At 43.2% G+C, this 22,028-nt stretch overlaps 1 protein-coding gene across 1 annotated transcript; it reads right to left on the bottom strand.

Moving 5' to 3' along the window:
* Positions 1–10,545: 10,545 nt before the first annotated feature.
* Positions 10,546–19,528, bottom strand: LOC123398708 (transcription factor TGAL7-like). Its single transcript, XM_045093157.1, has 11 exons — positions 19,154–19,528; positions 18,355–18,455; positions 17,796–17,860; positions 17,538–17,720; positions 17,323–17,409; positions 16,956–17,015; positions 16,151–16,228; positions 15,985–16,045; positions 15,560–15,828; positions 11,651–11,878; positions 10,546–11,030 (listed from the first exon to the last, which is right to left on the bottom strand). The coding sequence occupies exons 1-11, from the start codon at positions 19,255–19,257 to the stop codon at positions 10,860–10,862; spliced, it is 1,407 nt and encodes a 468-aa protein (XP_044949092.1). The 5' UTR covers positions 19,258–19,528; the 3' UTR covers positions 10,546–10,859.
* Positions 19,529–22,028: the final 2,500 nt, after the last annotated feature.

Below are 22,028 nucleotides of genomic sequence, written 5' to 3'. Positions count from 1 at the left end.
TAACTCTTTCTGGCAGACTTCCAAACCCTCACAAACTCGATCACCCGACAATCGACAATTTACTGCTGGATTCTCTAGACTAGTGATGCCTAACCGTGTGGAAGATGCGCAGTCTTCAAAGGTAACAAGCGCCAGTTCCACACAAGAACTGTCTCTTCAGTGATGCTCAATCACTTTGGGTTTTTGGGATTTTTCCACAAAGGTAACACGTGTCAGTTTCTCTCGCAGAGCAGCGAACCAGCTAGTGGTTATGGGGGGGTGCCTATTTATAGCCTGTGAGAAATCCCGACATTATTTGACATAAATGCCCCCAACGATATGAGCATTATGTGGATAATGATTGGGGCTGCTCACACACGGCGGAACTGTTGGGGAACGTCGCTTGGGAAACAAAAAATTTCCTACGCGCACGAAGACCTATCATGGTGATGTCCATCTACAAGAGGGGATTTCTGATCTACGTACCCTTGTAGATCGCACAGCAGAAGCGTTAAGAAACGCGATTGATGTAGTGGAACGTCCTCACGTCCCTCGATCCGCCCCGCGAACCGTCCCACGAACCGTCCCGCGATTCGTCCCACGATCCGCTTCGATCTAGTGCCGAACGGACGGCACCTCCGCGTTCAGCACACGTACAGCTCGACGATGATCTCGGCCTTCTTGATCCAGCAAGAGAGACGGAGAGGTAGATGAGTTCTCCGGCAGTGTGACGGCGCTCCGGAGGTTGGTGGTGATCTAATCTCAGCAGGGCTCCGCCCGAGCTCCGCAGAAACGCGATCTAGAGGTAAAACCGTGGAGGTATGTGGTCGGGCTGGCGTGGCAAAACTTGTCTCAAATCAGGCCTAATAGCTCCATATATATAGGAGGAGGGGAGGGGAGGCTTGCCTTCAGGCTCAAGGAGCTCCAAGGGCTGCGCCACCAAGGGGAGGAGGAGTCCTCCTCCAATCCTAGTCCAACTAGGGTTGGAAGGTGGAGTCCTTCTCTTCCTTCCCACCTCCTTTTTTTTCTTTTCTCTTTGATTTTCTATCTATGGCGCATAGGGCCTTCTTGGGCTGTCCCACCAGCCCACCAAGGGCTGGTGCCCCACCCCCAAGTCCTATGGGCTTCCCCGGGGTGGGCTCCCCCCCCCCCCCCGGGTGAACATCCCGAACCCATTCGTCATTCCCGGTACATTCCCGGTAACTCCGAAAACCTTCCGGTAATCAAATGAGGTCATCCTATATATCAATCTTTGTTTCCGGACCATTCCGGAAACCCTCGTGACGTCCGTGATCTCATCCATGACTCCGAACAACATTCGGTAACCAACCATAGAACTCAAATATGCATAAAACAACGTCGAACCTTAAGTGTGCAGACCTTGCGGGTTCGAGAACTATGTAGACATGACCCGAGTGACTCCTCGGTCAATATCCAATAGTGGGACCTGGATCCCATATTGGATCTTACATATTCTACGAAGATCTTATCATTTGAACCTCAGTGCCAAGGATTCATATAATCCCGTATGTCATTCCCTTTGTCCTTCGGTATGTTACTTGCCCGAGATTCGATCGTCAGTATCCGCATACCTATTTCAATCTCGTTTACTGGCAAGTCTCTTTACTCGTTCCGTAATACAAGATCCCGCAACTTACACTAAGTCACATTGCTTGCAAGGCTTGTGTGTGATGTTGTATTACCGAGTGGGCCCCGAGATACCTCTCCGTCATACGGACTGACAAATCCCAGTCTTGATCCATACTAACTCAACGAACACCTTCGGAGATACCTGTAGAGCATCTTTATAGTCACCCAGTTACGTTGCGACGTTTGATACACACAAAGCATTCCTCCGGTGTCAGTGAGTTATATGATCTCATGGTCATAGGAACAAATACTTGACACGCAAAAAACAGTAGCAACAAAATGACACGATCAACATGCTACGTCCATTAGTTTGGGTCTAGTCCATCACATGATTCTCCTAATGATGTGATCCCGTTATCAAGAAACAACACTTGCCTATGGCCAGGAAACCTTGACCATCTTTGATCAACGAGCTAGTCAACTAGAGGCTTACTAGGGACAGTGTTTTGTCTATGTATCCACACAAGTATTGTGTTTCCAATCAATACAATTATAGCATGGATAATAAACGATTATCATGAACAAAGAAATATAATAATAACTAATTATTATTGCCTCTAGGGCATATTTCCAACAGTCTCCCACTTGCACTAGAGTCAATAATCTAGTTCACATCACCATGTGATTTCAACGAATCCAACACCCATATAGTTCTGGGGTCTGATCACGTCTTGCTCGTGAGAGAGGTTTTAGTCAACGGTTCTGAAACTTTTAGATCCGTGTGTTCTTTACAAATCTTTATGTCATCTTATAGATGCTGCTACTATGTGCTATTCGGAAATACTGCAAATATCTACTCTACTATACGAATCCGTTTCACTACTCATAGTTATTCGGATTAGTGTCAAAGCTTGCATCGACGTAACCCTTTACGACGAACTTTTTAACCACCTCCATAATCGAGAAAAATTCCTTAGTCCATCAGTTACCAAGGATAAATTTTGACCGCTGCTAGTGATTCAATCATGGATCACTCACTGTACCTCTCAACAGACTTTGAGTCAAGGCACACATCAGGTGCGGTACCCAGCATGGTATACTTCAGATTATACGGCCAAGGCATAGAAGACGACCTTCGTCTATTCTCTTTATTCTGCCAGGGTCGGGTGTTGAGTCTTACTCAAATTCACACCTTACAACGCAATCAAGAACTCCTTCTTTGCTGATCTATTTTGAACTCCTTCAAAAACTTGTCAAGGCATGCATCTTGTTGAAACTTCTATCAAGCGCTTTCGATCTATCTCCATAGATCTTTGATGCTCAACGTTCAAGTAGCGCAATCCAGGTATTCCTTTGAAAACTCCTTTCAAACAACCTTGTATGATTTACAGAAATTCTACATTACTTCTAATCCACAATATGTCAACCACATATACTTATCAGAAATTCTATAGTGCTCCCACTCACTTCTTTGGAAATACAAGTTTCTCATAAACCTTGTACAAACCCAAAATCTTTGATCATCTCATCAAAGTGTATATTCCAACTCCGAGATGCTTGCACCAGTCCATTGAAGGATCGCTGGAGCTTGCATACTTGCTAGTATCTTTAGGATCGACAAAACCTCCTGGTTGTATCACATACAATGTTTTCTCAAGGAAACCATCGAGGAAACAATGTTTTGACATCCTATGTGCAATATTTCATAAATAATGCATCAACTACTAACATAATTCTAACAGACTTTTAGCATCGCTACGAGTGAGAAAGTCTCATCATAGTCAACTGTTTGATCTTGTCGGAAACATCTTTGCGACAAGTCAAACTTTTCTTAATAGTGACTTATAACCATCATCGTATGTCTTCCTTTTAAAGATCCATCTTTACTCAATAGTCCTATGACCATCAAGTAGTTCTTCCAAAGTCTACACTTTGTTTTCATACATGGATCCTCTCTCGGATTTCATGGCCTCCAGCCATTTGTCGGAATCCGGGCCCACCATTGCTTTCTCCATAACTCGTAGGTTCATTGTTGCTCAACAACATGACCTCCAAGACAGGGTTACCGTACCACTCTGCAGTAGTACGCGACCTTGTCAACCTACGAGATTTGTAGTAACTTGATTCGATGCTCGATGATCACCATCATCAGCTTTCACTTCAATTGGTGTAGGCGCCACAGGAAGAACTTCCTGCGCCCTGCTACACACTGGTTGAAGTGATGGTTCAATAACCTTATCAAGTTCTACCACCCTCCCACTCAATTCTTTCGAGAGAAACCTTTCCTCGAGAAAGGATCCGTTTATAGAAAAAAACACTTTGCTTTCGGATCTGAGATAGGAGATGTACCCAATTGTTTTGGATATCCTATGAAGATGCATTTATCTGCTTTGGGTTCGAGCTTATCAGACTGAAACTTTTTCACATAAGTGTCGAAGCCCCAAACTTTCAAGAAACGACAGTTTAGATTTCTCTAAACCTCAGTCTATACTGTGTCATCTCAACGGAAATATGCGGTGTCCTATTTAAAGTGAATGCGGTTGTCTCTAATGCATAACCCACAAACGATAGTGGTAATTCGATAAGAGACATCATAGCATGCACCATACCAAATAGTGCGTGGCTATGACGTTCAGACACATCATCACACTATGATGTTCCAGGTGGCATGAACTGCGAAACAATTTCCACATTGTCTTAACTACGTACCAAAACTCGTAACTCAGATATTCATTTCTGTGATCATATCGTAGACAGTTTATCCTCTTGTTACGACGAACTTCACTCCGAAACAGAATTGAACTTTTCAATATTTCAGACTTGTGATTCATTAAGTAAATACTCTTGTATCTACTCAAATCGTCATTGAAATAAGAACACAATGACATCCACTGCGTGCCTCAGCACCCATTGGACTGCATACATCAAAATGTATCACTTCCAACAAGTTACTATCTTGTTTCATCGCAATGAAAACAAGGCCTTGCTCATGTGGTGTGATTTTCATGTCACTAGTGATTCAAAATCAAGTGAGTATAAAGATCCATCAGCATGGAGCCTCTTCATGCAATTTATACCAACATGACTCAAGCGGCAGTGCCACAAGTAAGTGGTACTATCATCATTACCTCGTATCTTTTGGCACCAATATCATGAACATGTGTAACACTACAATCGAGATTCAATAAACCATTGAAGGTGATTATTCAAGCAAATAGAGTAACCATTATTCTCTTTAAATGAATAATCGTATTGCAATAAACATGATCCAATCATGTTCATGGTTAACGCAAGCACCAAATAACAATTATTTAGGTTTAACACCAATCCCGATGGTAGAGGGAGCGTGCGACATTTGATCATATCAACCTTGGAAACACTTCCAACACGTATCGTCACCTCACCTTTAGCTAGTCTCCGTTTATGCCGTAGCTTTCATTTCGTGTTACTAATCACTTAGCAACTGAACAGGTATCCAATACCCTCGTGCTACTAGGAGTACTAGTAAAGTACACATCAACATCATGTATATCAAATATACTTCTTTCGACTTTTGCCAGCCTTCTTATCTACCAAGTATCTAGAGTTGCTCCGCCTCAGTGACTGTTCCCCTCATTACAGAAGCAATTAGTCTCGGGTTTGGGTTTAATCTTGGGTCTCTTCATTAGTCCAACAATTGTTTTGTCGTTTCACGAAGTATCCCTTCTAGCCCTTGCCTTTCTTGAAACTTAGTGGTTTTACTAACCATCAACTATTGATGCTCCTTCTTGATTTCTACTTTCGCAGTGTCAAACATCGCGAATTTCTCAAGGATCATTGTATCTATCCTTGATATGTTATAGTTCATCACGAAGCTCTCACAGCTTGGTGGCAGTGACTTTGGAGAACCATCACTATCTCATCTGGAAGATTAACTCCCACTTGATTCAAGCGATTGTCGTACTCAGATAATCTGAGCACACGCTCAACGATTGAGTTTTTCTCCCTTACTTTGTGGACAAAGAATCTTGTCAGAGGTCTCGTACCTCTTAACAAGGGCACAAGCATGAAATCATAATTTCATCTCTTTAGAACATCTCTTATGTTCCGTGACGTTTCAAAACGTCTTCGGCGCCTTGCTTCTAAGCCATTAAGTATTTTGTACTGAACTATCGTGTGTTCATCAGAAACGTGTATGTCAGATGTTCACAGCATCCACAGACGACGCTCGAGGTGCAGCACACCGAGTGGTGCATTAACGACATAAGCCTTCTGCGCAGCAACGAGGACAATCCTCTGCAAAGTTTGCTACTATCAACTTTCAACTAAATTTTCTCTAGGAACATATAAAAATAGTAGAGCTATAGCGCAAGCTACATCGTAATTCGCAAAGACCATTAGACTATGTTCATGACAATTAGTTCAATTAATCATATTACTTAAGAACTCCCACTCAAAAAGTACATCTCTCTAGTCATTTGAGTGGTACATGATCCAAATCCACTATCTCAAGTCCGATCATCACGTGAGTCAAGAATAGTTTCAGTGGTAAGCATCTCTATGCTAATCATATCAACTATACGATTCATGCTCGACCTTTCGGTCTCATGTGTTCCGAGGCCATGTCTGCACATGCTAGGCTTGTCAAGCTTAACCCGAGTGTTCCGCGTGTGCAACTGTTTTGCACCCGTTGTATGTGAACGTTGAGTCTATCACACCCGATCATCACGTGGTGTCTCGAAACGAAGAACTGTCGCAACGGTGCACAGTCGGGGAGAACACAATTTCGTCTTGAAATTTTAGTGAGAGATCACCTCATAATGCTACCGTCGTTCTAAGCAAGATAAGGTGCATAAAGGATTAACATCACATGCAATTCATAAGTGACATGATATGGCCATCATCATGTGCTTATTGATCTCCATCAGCAAAGCACCGGCACAATCTTCTTGTCACCGACGTCACACCATGATCTCCATCAACGTGTCGCCATCGGGGTTGTCGTGCTACTCATGCTATTACTACTAAAGCTACATCCTAGCAATATAGTAAACGCATCTGCAAGCACAAATGTTAGTTTAAAGACAACCCTATGGCTCCTGCCGGTTGTCGTACCATCGACGTGCAAGTCGATATTAACTATTACAACATGATCATCTCATACATCCAATATATCACATCACATCGTTGGCCATATCACATCACAAGCATACCCTGCAAAAACAAGTTAGACGACCATGGGTATCTAGTAGGATCGCATCTTACTTACGCAAACACCACAACGGAGATGTATGAATTGCTATTTAACCTCATCCAAAAGGACCTCCTCGGTCAAATCCGATTCAACTAAAGTTGGAGAAACCGACACCCGCCAGTCATCTTTGAGCAACGGAGTTACTCGTAGCGATGAAACCAGTCTCTCGTAAGCGTACGAGTAATGTCGGTCCGAGCCGCTTCGATCCAACAATGCCACGGAAATAGGAGAAGACTAAGGAGGACAGCAAAACGCACATCACTGCCCACAAAAACTTTTGTGTTCTACTCGAGAAGACATCTACGCATGAACCTAGCTCATGATGCCACTGTTAGGGAACGTCGCATGGGAAACAAAAAATTTCCTACGCGCCCGAAGACCTATCATGGTGATGTCCATCTACGAGAGGGGATTTCTGATCTACGTACCCTTCTAGATCGCACAACAGAAGCGTTAAGAAACGTGGTTGATGTAGTTGAACGTCCTCACGTCCCTCGATCCGCCCCGCGAACCGTCCCACGAACCGTCCCGCGATCCGTCCCAGGATCCGCTTCGATCTAGTGCCGAACGGACGACACCTCCGCGTTCAGCACACGTACAGCTCGACGATGATCTCGACCTTCTTGATCCAGCAAGAGAGACGGAGAGGTAGATGAGTTCTCCGGCAGCGTGACGGCGCTCCGGAGGTTGGTGGTGATCTAATCTCAGCAGGGCTCCGCCCGAGCTCCGCAGAAACGCGATCTAGAGGTAAAACCATGGAGGTATGTGGTCGGGCTGCCGTGGCAAAAGTTGTCTCAAATCATCCCTAATAGCTCCATATATATAGGAGGAGGGGAGGGGAGGCTTGCCTTGAGGCTCAAGGAGCCCCAAGGGCTGCGCCACCAAGGGGAGGAGGAGTCCTCCTCCAATCCTAGTCCAACTAGGATTGGAAGGTGGAGTCCTTCTCTTCCTTCCCACCTCCTTTTTTTCTTTTCTCTTTCATTTTCTATGTATGGCGCATAGGGCCTTCTTGGGCTGTCCCACCAGCCCACCAAGGGATGGTGCGCCACCCCCAAGGCCTATGGGCTTCCCTGGGGTGGGCTGCCCCCCCCCCCCCCCGGTGAACATCCGGAACCCATTCGTCATTCCCGGTACATTCCCGGTAACTCCGAAAACCTTCCGGTAATCAAATGAGGTCATCCTATATATCAATCTTCGTTTCTGGACCATTTCGGAAACCCTCGTTTTGTCTGCAATCTCATCTGGGACTCCGAACAACATTCGGTAACCAACCATATAACTCAAATACGCATAAAACAACGTCGAACCTTAAGTGTGCAGACCCTGCGGGTTCGAGAACTATGTAGACATGACCCGAGTTACTCCTCGGTCAATATCCAATAGCGGGACCTGGATGCCCATATTGGATCCTACATATTCTACGAAGATCTTATCGTTTGAACCTCAGTGCCAAGGATTCATATAATCCCGTATGTCATTCCCTTTGTCCTTCGGTATGTTACTTGCCCGAGATTCGATCGTCAATATCCGCATACCTATTTCAATCTCGTTTACCGACAAGTCTCTTTACTCGTTTCGTAATACAAGATCCCGCAACTTACACTAAGTCACATTGCTTGCAAGGCTTGTGTGTGATGTTGTATTACCGAGTGGGCCCCGAGATACCTCTCCGTCATACGGAGTGACAAATCCCAGTCTTGATCCATACTAACTCAACGAACACCTTCGGAGATACCTATAGAGCATCTTTATAGTCACCCAGTTACGTTGCGACGTTTGATACACACAAAGCATTCCTCCGGTGTCAGTGAGTTATATGATCTCATGGTCATAGGAACAAATAATTGACACGCAGAAAATAGTAGCAACAAAAAGACACGATCAACATGCTACGTCTATTAGTTTGGGTCTAGTCCATCACATGATTCTCCTAATGATGTGATCCCGTTATCAAGAAACAACACTTGCCTATGGCCAGGAAACCTTGACCATCTTTGATCAACGAGCTAGTCAACTAGAGGCTTACTAGGGACAGTGTTTTGTCTATGTATCCACACAAGTATTGTGTTTCCAATCAATACAATTATAGCATGGATAATAAATGATTATCATGAACAAAGAAATATAATAATAACTAATTATTATTGCCTCTAGGGCATATTTCCAACAGGAACAACGGTCAGAACATTCAAGCTGTGAAAGTCCTCATGTCTCTCATATTCCTCACTTGTAGGTACGGCGAAAACCTAAGTACCTAGTTAGAGCAGTTTCCTTAGAGACCAAAAGATCTTCGTCTCTGTCACTGAAGAAATTTACTAAACTATAAAATATTTCCAAAGGTTTCACTCGAAGGATTGGGTGTGTGTAGGCTTTGAGATGAGCATCACTTGGAAACTTTTCCTTAGTTTTACCTCGACCCCCTTTAACAATACGGTGTTCCTATGACTCAAAAGAAAGAAAATAAAACTACGAAAACAAAAGTCTTCACGCATCAAAGTCCTTGTATCAATATCTTCAAGGACACGCCAATTTCCTCGCTTTCAAAGTCTTCAAGCAGTTATCAAAGTCTTCAGCTGAAGACATTCATTTTTAAGGGTCGATATTCTTCGAATACTTAGACTCCTCTGCGACTTATAGAGACTATGTACACTCACAAACACATTAGTCTCTTAACTTATAAGTCTTTAATACACACCAAAATCACTAAGGGGCACTAGATGCACTTAGAGGCATGTCTCTGTTGAAGACCTCTCCTCGAGTAGAGGAAGCTTCCAGCAGGAAGCTGGAGGTCACAGGAGGTGGTGGAGGGGGCGATGGTGAACTTGGGGATTGATTGAGATTGATCTCAACATCGTTAGGAAGTGATGTAATGCTCAATCTTTGATTGCCAGGAACTACGACAACTTTTCTTGGGGAAGGAGTGGTAATCTCTTCAGTATCAGGGGCGGGAGTACAGGGAGCACATATTGAGACAGCCATGTGATTTCGCGTTGCGAGGGACTGGAATGTCGAGCGACAACCACTCGGAATGTGGCCCCACCCCTTGCGGTTACATCATCGGATCATGTTCGAGCACACCAGCCTCTCATGTCCTTCTAGGAGGCAACGAACACAGAAGGCTTTGGGCCTGTCGTGGTCGTGTAGTCGTAGGACCAGAAGAGGCCTCATCTAGATTAATTTGAACTCGTTGATTGCCCACCGATTCCTGAGTGAGTCTAATCCTTGATCTGGTGAGTTTCGCAACTAGGAAGAACTCTCTCAGTCCATTTCCTTCTGAAAAGTTGATTGGAAATTGAAGAGTGTTCCATTTTGAAAGCATGGCCTCTGTCGAACCGAAGATCTGCGAGATCCATCACAGGAAGCAAACCGATCAACAGACCGCAGGGAGTGGGTGGTCGCCATGGCCAGAGCGGCATACGGCGAGGGTTTGGTAGTCGCCGCGGCCAGAGTGGCCACCGGCACGGCTAGGCCGGGAGGCTAGGCGCGTGGTAATATAGATTTTTAACCGCGTGTGATGGATGGATCTTTACTAGTGTCAAAAGGTGTAGGCTAGCTAGAACATTTCAACCTCTACTCACTTTTGTGGGAAATAAAATAGTTGGTGAACATTTTGAACCTTTTCTGAAAAGTTTTCTGGTGTGAGTTAGTTTGAGAATAAATTATTAACCACTCAGCATGCTAATCAAGCAACTCAGATCGATATATAATGCACTACGACTTTCATGCAAACATCCGAGACCATATCCAACTCAACTTTGCCCTACATGAACTTAAATTATCGAATTTTTGCCGAAAATAAGTTAGCTAGGAAGAAAAATGGCTGGAATTAAGTCTCCGCTAATACCCTAGCATTCTTCTCTAGCTAGCAGCTAACACTGTATGTACACCTTACAAAATTAAGTTGCAAGTTCCACATGTGAAGATCGACCGAGAGCTGAACTCCGACACGTGCATGCACGCACACCCCTCTCTCCCGGTGTGCATGCATGCATATGCTGGACCTTAATTAATTAAGCTAAATCTCGCTCAACCGCTGCTGTTGCTTCCCCCACTTCTTCTACGGCGCCGGCGGGCCCTGCTCGTCGTGCCGTGGCCTGGAAGCCCAGAGGCTGCTGACGGCGCGGAGGCGGTGGAAGTAGTCGGCGATGGCGACGAAGCAGTGCGCGACCTGCCGGACAGTCAGCATACCATGCAGCTTGTGCAGGGTCTGCTGCCTCAGCGCATCTGCCTGCAGCGCATAGAAGGAAGAAACAGTATTAGTAGTTAACCTGGACAATCATTCAAGCACACTTGAACAGTACTAATCGAGAGAAAACGCCGACTTCCGAACGATCCCATCAAGTGGCAACATAAGATCATGTGGGCTATAATAAACTACATATGGGCCAGAGTTCGATCGATGTGTCAGGATCAGTCTACAATCAAGCTGCCGCTCCTTTTTCCTGCACATTAATTCTGCACGACCATGATGTCCCAACTTCTCCATCCTCTCACCCCCACATCATATGTTAACGTGCGTGTGTTCGTACGTCTGCAGAGCGTCTAGCGCACACGTGTGTGCGTGGATGGACGGGCCGGGGGCTTCGATCTCCTTCCGAATTTGACTTGGGGGCGCAACGCGTCTGGCAGCTGCTGGCTAGCTAGGTTTCGCCTAACCTAAGCTCGTCCGGCCATGCCGATGCATGCTGATCTCAACAACCATGCATGATGATGCAGTGCACACGTGTGGATGATGCTGGCCGTACGTCCGTCTCACGTCCTAATTACGGTCTCGTAGTGGGCCCCAGATGCAGCCTGATAGTGACGTGACGTACACACATCACATGTGATCATATACTACGCACGCACCTGCCTGACGATGGCTTCCATGGAGGAGATCTTGTTGAGGGCGAGGGACATGTGGCCCATGAAGTTGCCGCCGGCGGCCTCCGGGGAGGCGATGGTGTCGGAGAGGGAGTGCTGGAGGGTCCCCATGGTGTGGTTCAGCGACTCCTCCGTCTCCTGCACCCACCGCTGGAGGTTGTAGATTCCCAGGAGCTGCCCCTCTGACAGCGACTCAACTTGCTTCAACATTATCTGCATTAGTTAATTATTAATTATTAAGTAATACATCATATATACTCGTTCCGTTTTTAAATATAAGTCTTTTCAGTCGTTTTATTAAAATAATACATACGAATGTATATAGACATACTTTAGAGCATGTATATATTCATTCATTTTGCTTTGTATGTAGTTTCCTAGTGAAATGTCTAAAAAATTATATTTAGAAACGGAAAGAGTAGTTATTAATTAAGCGTAACACTTTTGAATACTTAGCACCCAATTTAAGAGCATTTTGCATTTATAGTCAGTATATAATATGGTTTAGGTTTAGCTATATATACTCAACAACGATGGGAAATCAACTGCCTAGCTTCTAAATATATATTGAAAACAAATATCGATTCCCGCACGAATGGAAAACAAAAAAATCGTCCATTTTGCAAAACAGAAATTAATGAGCTAGGTGCGTTTGTAGAGCACTTTTTTGAAGAAAAGTGTAGAGCACATTTCATGAGCACATATATATGATTTGCCCATTCCATCTGGAATGTGTATGGATTAAGCTAAAAAATTTAACCTAATATATGCTGAAAAGTCCACATGAAAAGACACTCAAAACTAAGTGATGTTGTCTTTTTGAGAATCTTGTTGCAGGTGATCTTCTCGATCGGGCCGAGTTTTACATATATACTCCCTCCGTTTTTAAACATAAGTCTTTTAAAAGATTTCATTAGGTGACTACATACGAAGCAAAATGAATGAATCTATAATCTAAAGTATGTCTATATACATCTGTATATAGTCTTCTATTAAAATGCTTAAAAAGATTTACATTTAGGCCCTGTTCGGAGTCTCTCCCCTCCGCTCCACGGAGTGGAGCTGTGAAGCTCGGTTTGAGCCGCTCCATCAAAATATGTTGTATTTTGCTCCGCTCCGGGAGCGCAGTAGAGGGGGCGGAGAGAAACCGAACACACACTTAGGAACGGATGGAGTACATGCTTCTAGGAAATAGGTGCCTACATATTTTTCTCAAAAAAGAAAAGGTGCCTACATATAGACCTTCTAGAAGGTCAATGATAGGCAAAAGGATGACAATTCAATTAACATTTCTCTTTATTCAAAATTGGTGCATTTTTTATTACTACCTAATTATTATGCACTAGGTCGATGATTTGTGTGAAGACGGTATGGACAAAAAGTTAGACGATCAATTTCCACACGTGACCCATAAACTGAACTGCTAAATAGTACTATTTGGTATGTGCACTCTTTTGATATAAATTTTTCTCAGGCCGAGCCATATTTGATCAGCTCAATATGGTTTGGGCATTTGAATATACCGCGTGCGTGATAGTACGTATAAACCACATACCAAAACAAGCATGATATAGTCAGTTTCGAAATCCATTTTTTATATACGTCTAAGATTAAATATGTGTAATTCTTGATTACAGCATGGCCAAGAATGTTACCTTTCTAGAATAAGACGGCAAAAGAATCACTATGGAATTCGGAAAACCGTCCCCATCACACATCTAACTTCTACACATATTTCTGTCCAATATTACCTACTCCCCAATCAATCCATTATGTCTCAACAATGCACATGCATCCAAAACCTAACCTTTTTTTTCTTCCTCAGTTTCAACTATTCCATCAAGTATATATTGGACACTCTTAGCAAACCCTTTTCAGTTTTGGATAAGTTAAAGGATCTCTGGAGTTGTTGACCATGTAATTAGAACGGGGGAAATTAAGTTGGCTTTTAGCTTTTCCAAAGTCGACCTGGATTGGTGGAGGATACAATTAAGATAAGGGGAACATTAGTTAAAAATGGCAAGGTAGACATTATTAGAAATTCATTTTGATGGGAAAAAAGTCGGAAATGGTCAATAAACCTAACATATCTTTAGGTTTACTAGAACACACACTTATCCGAAAATGTACGTTGTACTCGATGTTTCTCACACAAAACAAAACGTACATGAATGAATGAAATGCGAAGGGGGCGGGGCGAGCTCGGAAAAGGCTGGGTTTTCTGATTGTGGAGGTGAAAAAACATGACTATAACTATAAGCCATAAAGTTTGTGTGCTTCACCATATATACATATAACACTTTTAAAGTTCTAGACCGAATTGATTCTTGCGAAGTCGGGACGAGATTGAGACACAATTGAAATGGTCAACTAGAGATCGAATGCAGAAAATGGCCAGCCACATGTAGGATATGCAGTGTGGTAGGCTGGAAGTGGCATCTTTCTTGACTGAATTGATCAAGGGAAATGAAATTAGGGTATTGTATAGATGAAGAATTGACATGTATGTATTAATATTTGAAGGATTAGTTGACCTTTTGAGGGAGTGGAGGTACCATATATGATAAAGGAAGAATCTTTTAGTTGGCTTTCAGATGATTAATTTGTTCTTCATGTAAAGCGGGATCCAGATGTTTCTGTATTGTAGCCGAGTTAGTTACCATACGGTCGCAAGAACTAAATTTCAATCCTTCACCAAACATTATGAAAACTAAAATGATAACAGATGACGAGAAAACTATGTGCTTCCAGCCCACAATAGTGTTTGCACATGTTTTTCATATGTATGCCTAGACCATGAGGTACTTCTTGATGGGTTTGCACTATGAGCTTGTTTGGTTAAAGGAGAGTCGAAAAAAAGTCTTATTATCAAAGGATATTAATGTTGCAATCGGAAATTTCCATCTGGTACATACAAATAGCTTTATGATATACTGGTACAACATGATATTTCTAGTCCGAGTGGTAAGTAGATGGTTAATCGTATTTGGCAGATATTCTAAAAAAGGAACAGTAGGGCAATCATGGAAATTTGGCTCGCACCTTTCTAAATTATAAACCTACCATGGACCAAGCTTTTAACAAATTTGGAAAAGAGGAATAAGCTGACATGATATCAACTAGATGCACCATTCATTTGTTCAGGACAAATTTAGTCTTTCATTGCATCCTAAATCGCATGATCTAGCTAACATGGCTAAATCCATTACCATAATATTTAAGGTGTTACATTTATGCATTCAGGGATTAAAGACAAGCCCGGCCCAAGATGATGGGTCTTAAGGCTAAAATATATAAGCCCATTATCTCATGGAAACATAAATTCATAGGATTGAAAAAAATGCGTAAATCACAACCGTACCCCTCCCGTCACCACTGGCTCTGCTTCTTTGAAGCATCGTGGTTGACGACTCTGTCCTCCAACCGAATGGAGCAGATCTAAGAAAATCACCCACACGCTTATTGGGGTGAACAAATGTCAATGTGACATCGATTGGGGCAATGTACTTATTTCATTCTGCTTTCGCCTCCATCACCCGAACAAACAACATAAATACACCAAAACCTAAGGAACTAGACAAATAATTCCACAACCCCGAAGAGATCCACTTTCTCTCTTGCCACCCGATGAGTGAAGTTTGACAGACATAGAGACAAGCATGAAGAATAATTCCATAAAAATCCCCACTTCCTTGTAGCCCATTAGGGGCCCATAATTTGACCTACGCTTGCTTCCACGGCTCTCCCTCACCCCTCACCCAGACAACCACATGTTTGAATACATACGCCAACAAATACTACCCGGCCATGACATTCAATTAAGCGAGAATGGCAACCCTCAGAGACCGTACTTAAGTATACCCTTGCGAAACAATCAAACTGGTGTGTGCATACCTTGATGACCTCTGTGGGTCGAAACCCACCCAACCAAAGGAAGCAACGCTCTGCAGGGCTAGCCCACACACCGCATAAGAGGTGGAAGATGTCAGTCCTCGCAATTGCGGCCTTGAGGCTTAGCAACTCTTCGTGATGTGCCATGGCACCACCGACCAGGACCTGCACCTGGTTGTCCGGCGCATTGTCGTTCAACAATGCCCTGAGCTGGAAGATCAGCTTGCTGTGCTCTTCCACCCATCTCCCATACTCCATGTCAAACATACTAGCTGCTCAATCATAGATATCATATGCAATATTAGGAATAATTTTGCATCACTTGTTAGCTAAATTCATAATTAGACACATTTGGAGGATTGTTTTAGTAATTCGCAAAATTAAAGGGATGGGTTGATTGATTTGATTGGTTTTGAGTGTCTCATTACCAAATGAAGGGGCAGAAGGAAGGCCTTGGTGGTGATGGTCTCCAGTACCCAACAAGACACCCTGCAATTATTTTAGTATACACTTTGTCAGTTGTCACGAACTCATTGACAACTCTAGCCAAGAGAGTTAATGAAAAAAGCAAGTAGTGTTTTCCGTTTTAGTTACCTGTACTCTTCCTGCTTGAACTTGTTGTTCGATCTGGCTTAGCCTAATCCTACTTGTCTCCAACTGTTGTATGTAAGCCTGAAGAATGAAGATGTTAGTTACATCAAGGCATATGGTAGATGCACATTCTACTTCAGTTTTTGAACGTCGATCTAGAAATATCGGCGCTTGAATAAAGAGTTCACTAGACATACACTTTTTTTTTGCATAAATATATCAGGACGACGCATGGAACTTCGGTAGCATACAAAGTTTACTAGCCTTTCTGTACTAACTTTTCTGCTACCGAATTAGTCTAATTTCTATATCTGCTGGCAGATAATAATGGGAGATAACTGGCACACATAACCATAGGTCTTGAGGTACTATAATAGTTTACAGAGCCAACCAGCCACGGCATGATCAAAACATATTGCACTGGGAATATCGAAACATAAATAGCGATAACATTCTTGGAAAATAACATAGTTCTGTAGCTAGTTGGTCTGTCAAGTTCAGGAAAATAAAGATATCCCGGAGCACATAAGTCTGAAAGAAAGAGCCAAAAACTACTACATCACAAAACTCATTTAATCACTAGCTACTAGCAGACAATGATACCACATTTATTTAGTGAAGGGAAAAGAATAGTTGACTAATGGCGGTGTTACTTGCATGAACAATGTATATACATCTTATGTTTGGACGTTAATTAATGCCACATGTATTAATGAATGTTTCTGAAGATATGCACATCACATACATACATAAATATATGCATGATTTGTTTGTTCAAGTTGTGGTGTTTCTTGGTTGACTGACTCACCTTCTTCCTGAGCCTACTTTTCCTGGCTGCCTCTCTATTCTGTGCAAGCCTCCTCAGTGTCTGCAACATGCACATATAAAATGCAGACGCATGTCAAAGTCAAGAGTCATAAGTCATAACATATATGTAGCTAGGGTTAACTACCATTTGTATGTATATGTGTGTAGCCTGCCTGCCCTGTAGACAATGACTGTTCACCCTCTCCTAACTAGTATTCTAAGAAAACCGCTTATAATTAATTATATATGTTATTACTTTACCTTTAGACTAATTAAATTATTATTTTTTAAGATATTTACTATTATTTGTCAAGTAATTTTTTTTTCGGGGAAAGAAGGCCTAGGCCCGAATCAGTAGCCTAGCTTACCTTAGGGTCCTGTGTTCTCCTACTCCCTTCCCTATCTGGGTCTGTGCTAGATGATGTTGCACCCTTCCCACTGCTGGTTCCTTCCTTCTGCAAGCCACATTTGTTACAAAAACATGTGAGAGAAAGGAGGGGACCTTTCTCTAGATATAAAGGAAAGTATTGTAAAATATACCGACAAAGGGAGTGAGAGTCAGCATGCTTGTATGCACGTATACCTTGACGAGACTAGCGCTGTTCTTGTTGTCCTTGGCTGAACTAGGCAACGAGGGTGCTGCATTGGAGCCGCCCGGGGCACCTTGCAGCAGCAGCTGCTGCTGCTGTACAGGCCTCTTTGGAGACGGCTGCTGCGGGTTACCGCCATTAGCAAGCATAGCGGCCATGACTGTGCCGCCATTAATCTACACTTACAAATATATCATTCAATTAACCGTATATATTATGTACTTTGCGTGCATACGTACGCATATACGTACCTTTGCAGCAGGGTTAAGTGCCTCGGCGGCATGCATGGGCTGCGATGGGAAGATGTTGAGAGTTTCTGCAAGTAGGAATATGATTTATAAACAAGGTAAATTCAGCTTGCAGCAACTCTCTAGCTAGAGAGAGATAGACAAAGATGTTGCGTGGTAATTTGGAAGCCAGCTAGAAATATTCAGCTGATGGAATTAATCCAGAATTAACACTAATTCGTTCTTGGAAAAAGTGCTTTCGATCTTAAATACATGTGGTACTTGTAACGCATGCTTCTGGGGCTGCAATTCAACAGGGTGCATGAGAAGGTGCAAATGGAAAGGAATGTGTGAGAAGAGGAAAGAAGGAATATTTATAGCTTCTTTAAGATCAAGTTCTTGCAAAGGGGGGAGACAGTCTGTTACACGTCACACTCTTCACACAGGAAGAATTACCAAATTGATACCAAGAAGGAACACATCATCAAGAAGAAAACACACCAAACCAAGAACGAATTAGACACAGCAAACTGGGTAATTAAGCATATGTATATAAGTGGGGTTTTTTCCGATGATAACTTACGTCGTTGTTCCTGAATCGACTGTGGGTCATGACCATCTAGGTAGAGAAATATTGCCGTTTGATCAAAATCCGCCATGTCGTAGCTCGTCGACTCCTTGCTCCTAAAAAGGAAATTGGATGATGAAACAAGCAATAATCAGTAGTTGAATACATCCGGAAGCAAGTAGGAACACACCTTTTCTTTAATGGAGCAGATAGAAGAGTCGGTGTGTGAAATCAATTAAAAAACTTTTGATCTTAGCTACTTGCTGAAAGGTACAAGGAAAAGAATTGTATCGTAATATTTGGAAAATTTGTTGTCCTCTCTCCTTATCACAGCCCCTAAACTATTTCCATGTCCCTAACTAATCACTAATAAGTAATTTGACATAATGATCGAGCGCTGAACAGTTCCTCATGTATATGTCTGTGTATGAATTCTTCTAAGCAATCAAAAACCCAAACTCCACAAGATGTGAAATGGCGATAGAAGAGTCTTGATCGTTTTGCTAATTAAACCAAACCTATGCATAGTCCAACAAAGGACAATTTCTTCCGGTGACTGAGAAAATGAAATTAAACCTAGAGAGAGAAAGCGGGGGAGGGGAGGGGGGGGGGGGGGGACGAAAAGGTGATAACAGAGAACCAAAAAAGGAACAAGAATCACTATGGAGTTGGTGAATTCCTAGGTAGTTTATGCAACCAAACAAGCAAAAGTGTACTGGTCATCTCTTTGCGTGGATGTTGGGGAGACTCAAGCGGAGAACTTTGGAAAGGCCAAGAGAAGAGGCAAATCGTATAGCTCGTGTAATCAACTTACATGGAGGACGAGGCGATCATCGGTGGTGGCATGGCGCTCCGGAAGCCGAGGGGGAGCTCCGAGGGTGGGTGATGGTGGTGATCTTCTTCTCTGATGCCTCCCATGAAGCCCTTATGAAGGCCCTGACCATCCTCCACCTCGTCTCTCTCTCTCTCTCTCTCTCTCTCTCTCTTCACACTATGCACATCTCTAGCAAAAGGATACAAAATCAGACATTAATTGCAAAACTGACTTCTGTTTGCACTCTTCTTTTATACTTGGCACCAAAGATATAAAGAAAGGGCTGCAGCTTTTCGTCTCGAAGTCACCTAAAATCTTCTCCCTACTCCCCTTATCTTTTGACCAAGAGAGAAGAAGACTTTTAAGAGAGAGAGAGCGCGCGCCAGAGAGAGAAAGTTAAGGGTTGAGCAAATACTACCTAGTCTGTATCAATTAGCAGATTGTGAGAAATTTTATTTCTACCATTTTCATAATTTGTTCTTCTCATTCTTTACACTTCCTATTCAAGTTTATATCAGTTTTGCCACTACGTGTCTGCTAGTTTTTTTTCTTAGCTAGCGTCGTTGAACCAAAATATTATCGAAGATAATTTCTTTAATTAATTGTTCCTCTTTAAAGCGTATATATAAGATTTGGGCGGCGATGCATACGATTAGATAGGGATTGACAAAGAAGATATGAAGATGTGCCACCAATTGTAAAGAGGCTAAATCTCCTCCTTACTAGCCTAATTATTTGAACAATGCAAGAAGATGATATAAAAAATTAATGAAGGAGAGAGCCATAGGGGTGGGAACCTATTAGTCCATATTGATTGTATTATTATTAGAATTATATGTTTGTTTTTCTCTCCTTATGTGACTACCCGTTAAATTATAGCATATCATTTTAGCCATTAATTGACTCATTGTCAATGGTTACAAGTTTGTGAGATGTATTGAACACAAATTCGATTATTCGCTCCTCTCTATACTCATTTATAGCGGATCTTGGGATGGGAGTTGTGTCCCTTCATGTTTTTTTTTTCTAAAAAGAGTGCTTTATTACTTAATATTTAAGTATTACATCCGGCCTCTGCATAACTAAGATGTATACAACCAAAAAGGTCCTCACACGAAAAATGAAAAATAAAAAAGGCGACATACAAAGAGACATGTGTAGTCTGTATAACATCTAAAGTGGAGGTGGCTCAATCCTTAGATCATGCCGCCACCCATGCTGGATAAAAGTATCCCTCGTCGTGACTTTCAATCGTGTACACACCTTTCTAAGAAGATCTCGATTCTCCACGTGTTGTAGAGAAGACCATAAACGAAGAGTCACGGTACATCTGTAGATAATCTGCATCAGAGAAGTACTTTTATCATTAAAACCCCTATCATTTCTACATAACCAAAGCGACCAAATAAAGGAAAGCGCTCCCACACTGAGAAGAGTCCTAAACTTATGATCAATCCCATGTAACCATATAGAACAAGGAGGTTACAAGCGAGAAGCTATTTTGGATGACTCACCATATAGAACGAGCCAATTTGCATTGGAAGAATAAATGCTTTATTGTCTCATCATGGTGACAAAAAAACACATTGTGAAATCTCACGGCGTATAGCTCTTGTGCGACGTTTTTGAGATGAATTGGACGGAGTGCGACGTCGTTCGTCTGAATTGCCTCAGTGCGACGTTTCTAACCGAGGAAATATCCCAGACACGACATGGCCCTTAATCTGAACGGATGCCCTCATTAGCTATATGGAGCTGGACCCACAACTTATCCACGTAAGCACGGGCCCCACTTGTCAGTGCATCAGGTCAAACGTATCCCCGTGCCTGTCTGAATGAGTATCTCTGTCTGAACCTGTGTCGCTCCCTCCTCTTCGTTCTCGGTGGTGAGCCAGCGGCGGCGGCGGAGCTTTTGTTCTGGGTGACAGCAGCGGCGGTGCTTTCGTTCTCGGCGACGTCGGCGGCTGTGGTGAGAGCACCCTTTATTTTCCTGTGTTATCGAGTTCGAGCTCGAGGAATACACAGAAGGCCCTTGTCACGGGGTGGCGTTCCTGCGCTTGAAAATCCACTCGGTTCATCTTCCTCATCTCCGGTTGTGTCTGCGGCGATCACCGGCGAGCCGCGGTTCCATTTTGTCCTGAAATTTGGTATCAGAGCGAGGGTGAGAGGGGGAGGTCGCCGGCCATGGCGCTCGTTCCGGATGCTTCACTCTCATTGCAGGTTTATATATCAAGCCATCCAAAGAGTCACCACTCACATCTGCAAACTTGATAAGCCCTTGCCGGCTTATCCTTCTTGGCGATCACCGCCAATGCCGCGTCCTCCGGCGGCACCACCGCCTCCCAGAGACCGGCGGCATCCAGGTCGGCCTCCACCTTGATGGCCCAGGTGGTGAAGTGATCTCCCTTGTGAGCAAGCGGACCGACGTCGTCATCGCAGTCCCCGATCCACCAGAATATGGCATGAGCGCCATGGCCGGCGACCTTGTGACAGCCCGAGACCGACGTTCCAGAAGATTCCCCCCTTTATTCCGTTTCCGTCGTGTGATTAGTTTTATTTAGTTGCATCATCATTTAGTTTGCATCGTCGCATCATGCATGGCATCTTGCATCGTGTGTCGCGTGTGGTGTTTTGAGTGTGTGTGCTTCGAGTGCTCACCGAGTCTTAGTGCGATAGAAACTCCCCGTGTCCCCTCTTATTTCGTTTTTGCGGTTTGCTAAAGTTTCCCGTTTTAAACCCCTACTTAAAAAGGGTTCTTCTTCTTCTTTTCAATAGAAGTCCTTTTATTAAATGTGGGGACAACCCCTTGGGTTTCCTTTATTTTTTTCCCTTTGTTTATTTTCTAAAACAGACTCTTTTCTTTTCTCCTTTAAAG

Source organism: Hordeum vulgare, chromosome 5H (assembly GCF_904849725.1).
Source record: "Hordeum vulgare subsp. vulgare chromosome 5H, MorexV3_pseudomolecules_assembly, whole genome shotgun sequence".
Classification (NCBI taxonomy): domain Eukaryota; kingdom Viridiplantae; phylum Streptophyta; class Magnoliopsida; order Poales; family Poaceae; genus Hordeum; species Hordeum vulgare.
This window is presented reverse-complemented; position numbering and strand designations above follow the sequence as displayed.

Coding starts and splice junctions, on each gene's coding strand:
- LOC123398708 (XM_045093157.1), bottom strand. CDS start 19,257: ATGGGAGGCATCAGAGAAGAAGATCACCACCATCACCCACCCTCGGAG. Junction 17,410..17,537: donor ACAGCGCTAGTCTCGTCAAG/GTATACGTGCAT, acceptor TGTGGCTTGCAG/AAGGAAGGAACCAGCAGTGG. Junction 16,046..16,150: donor TTCAAGCAGGAAGAGTACAG/GTAACTAAAACG, acceptor AAATAATTGCAG/GGTGTCTTGTTGGGTACTGG.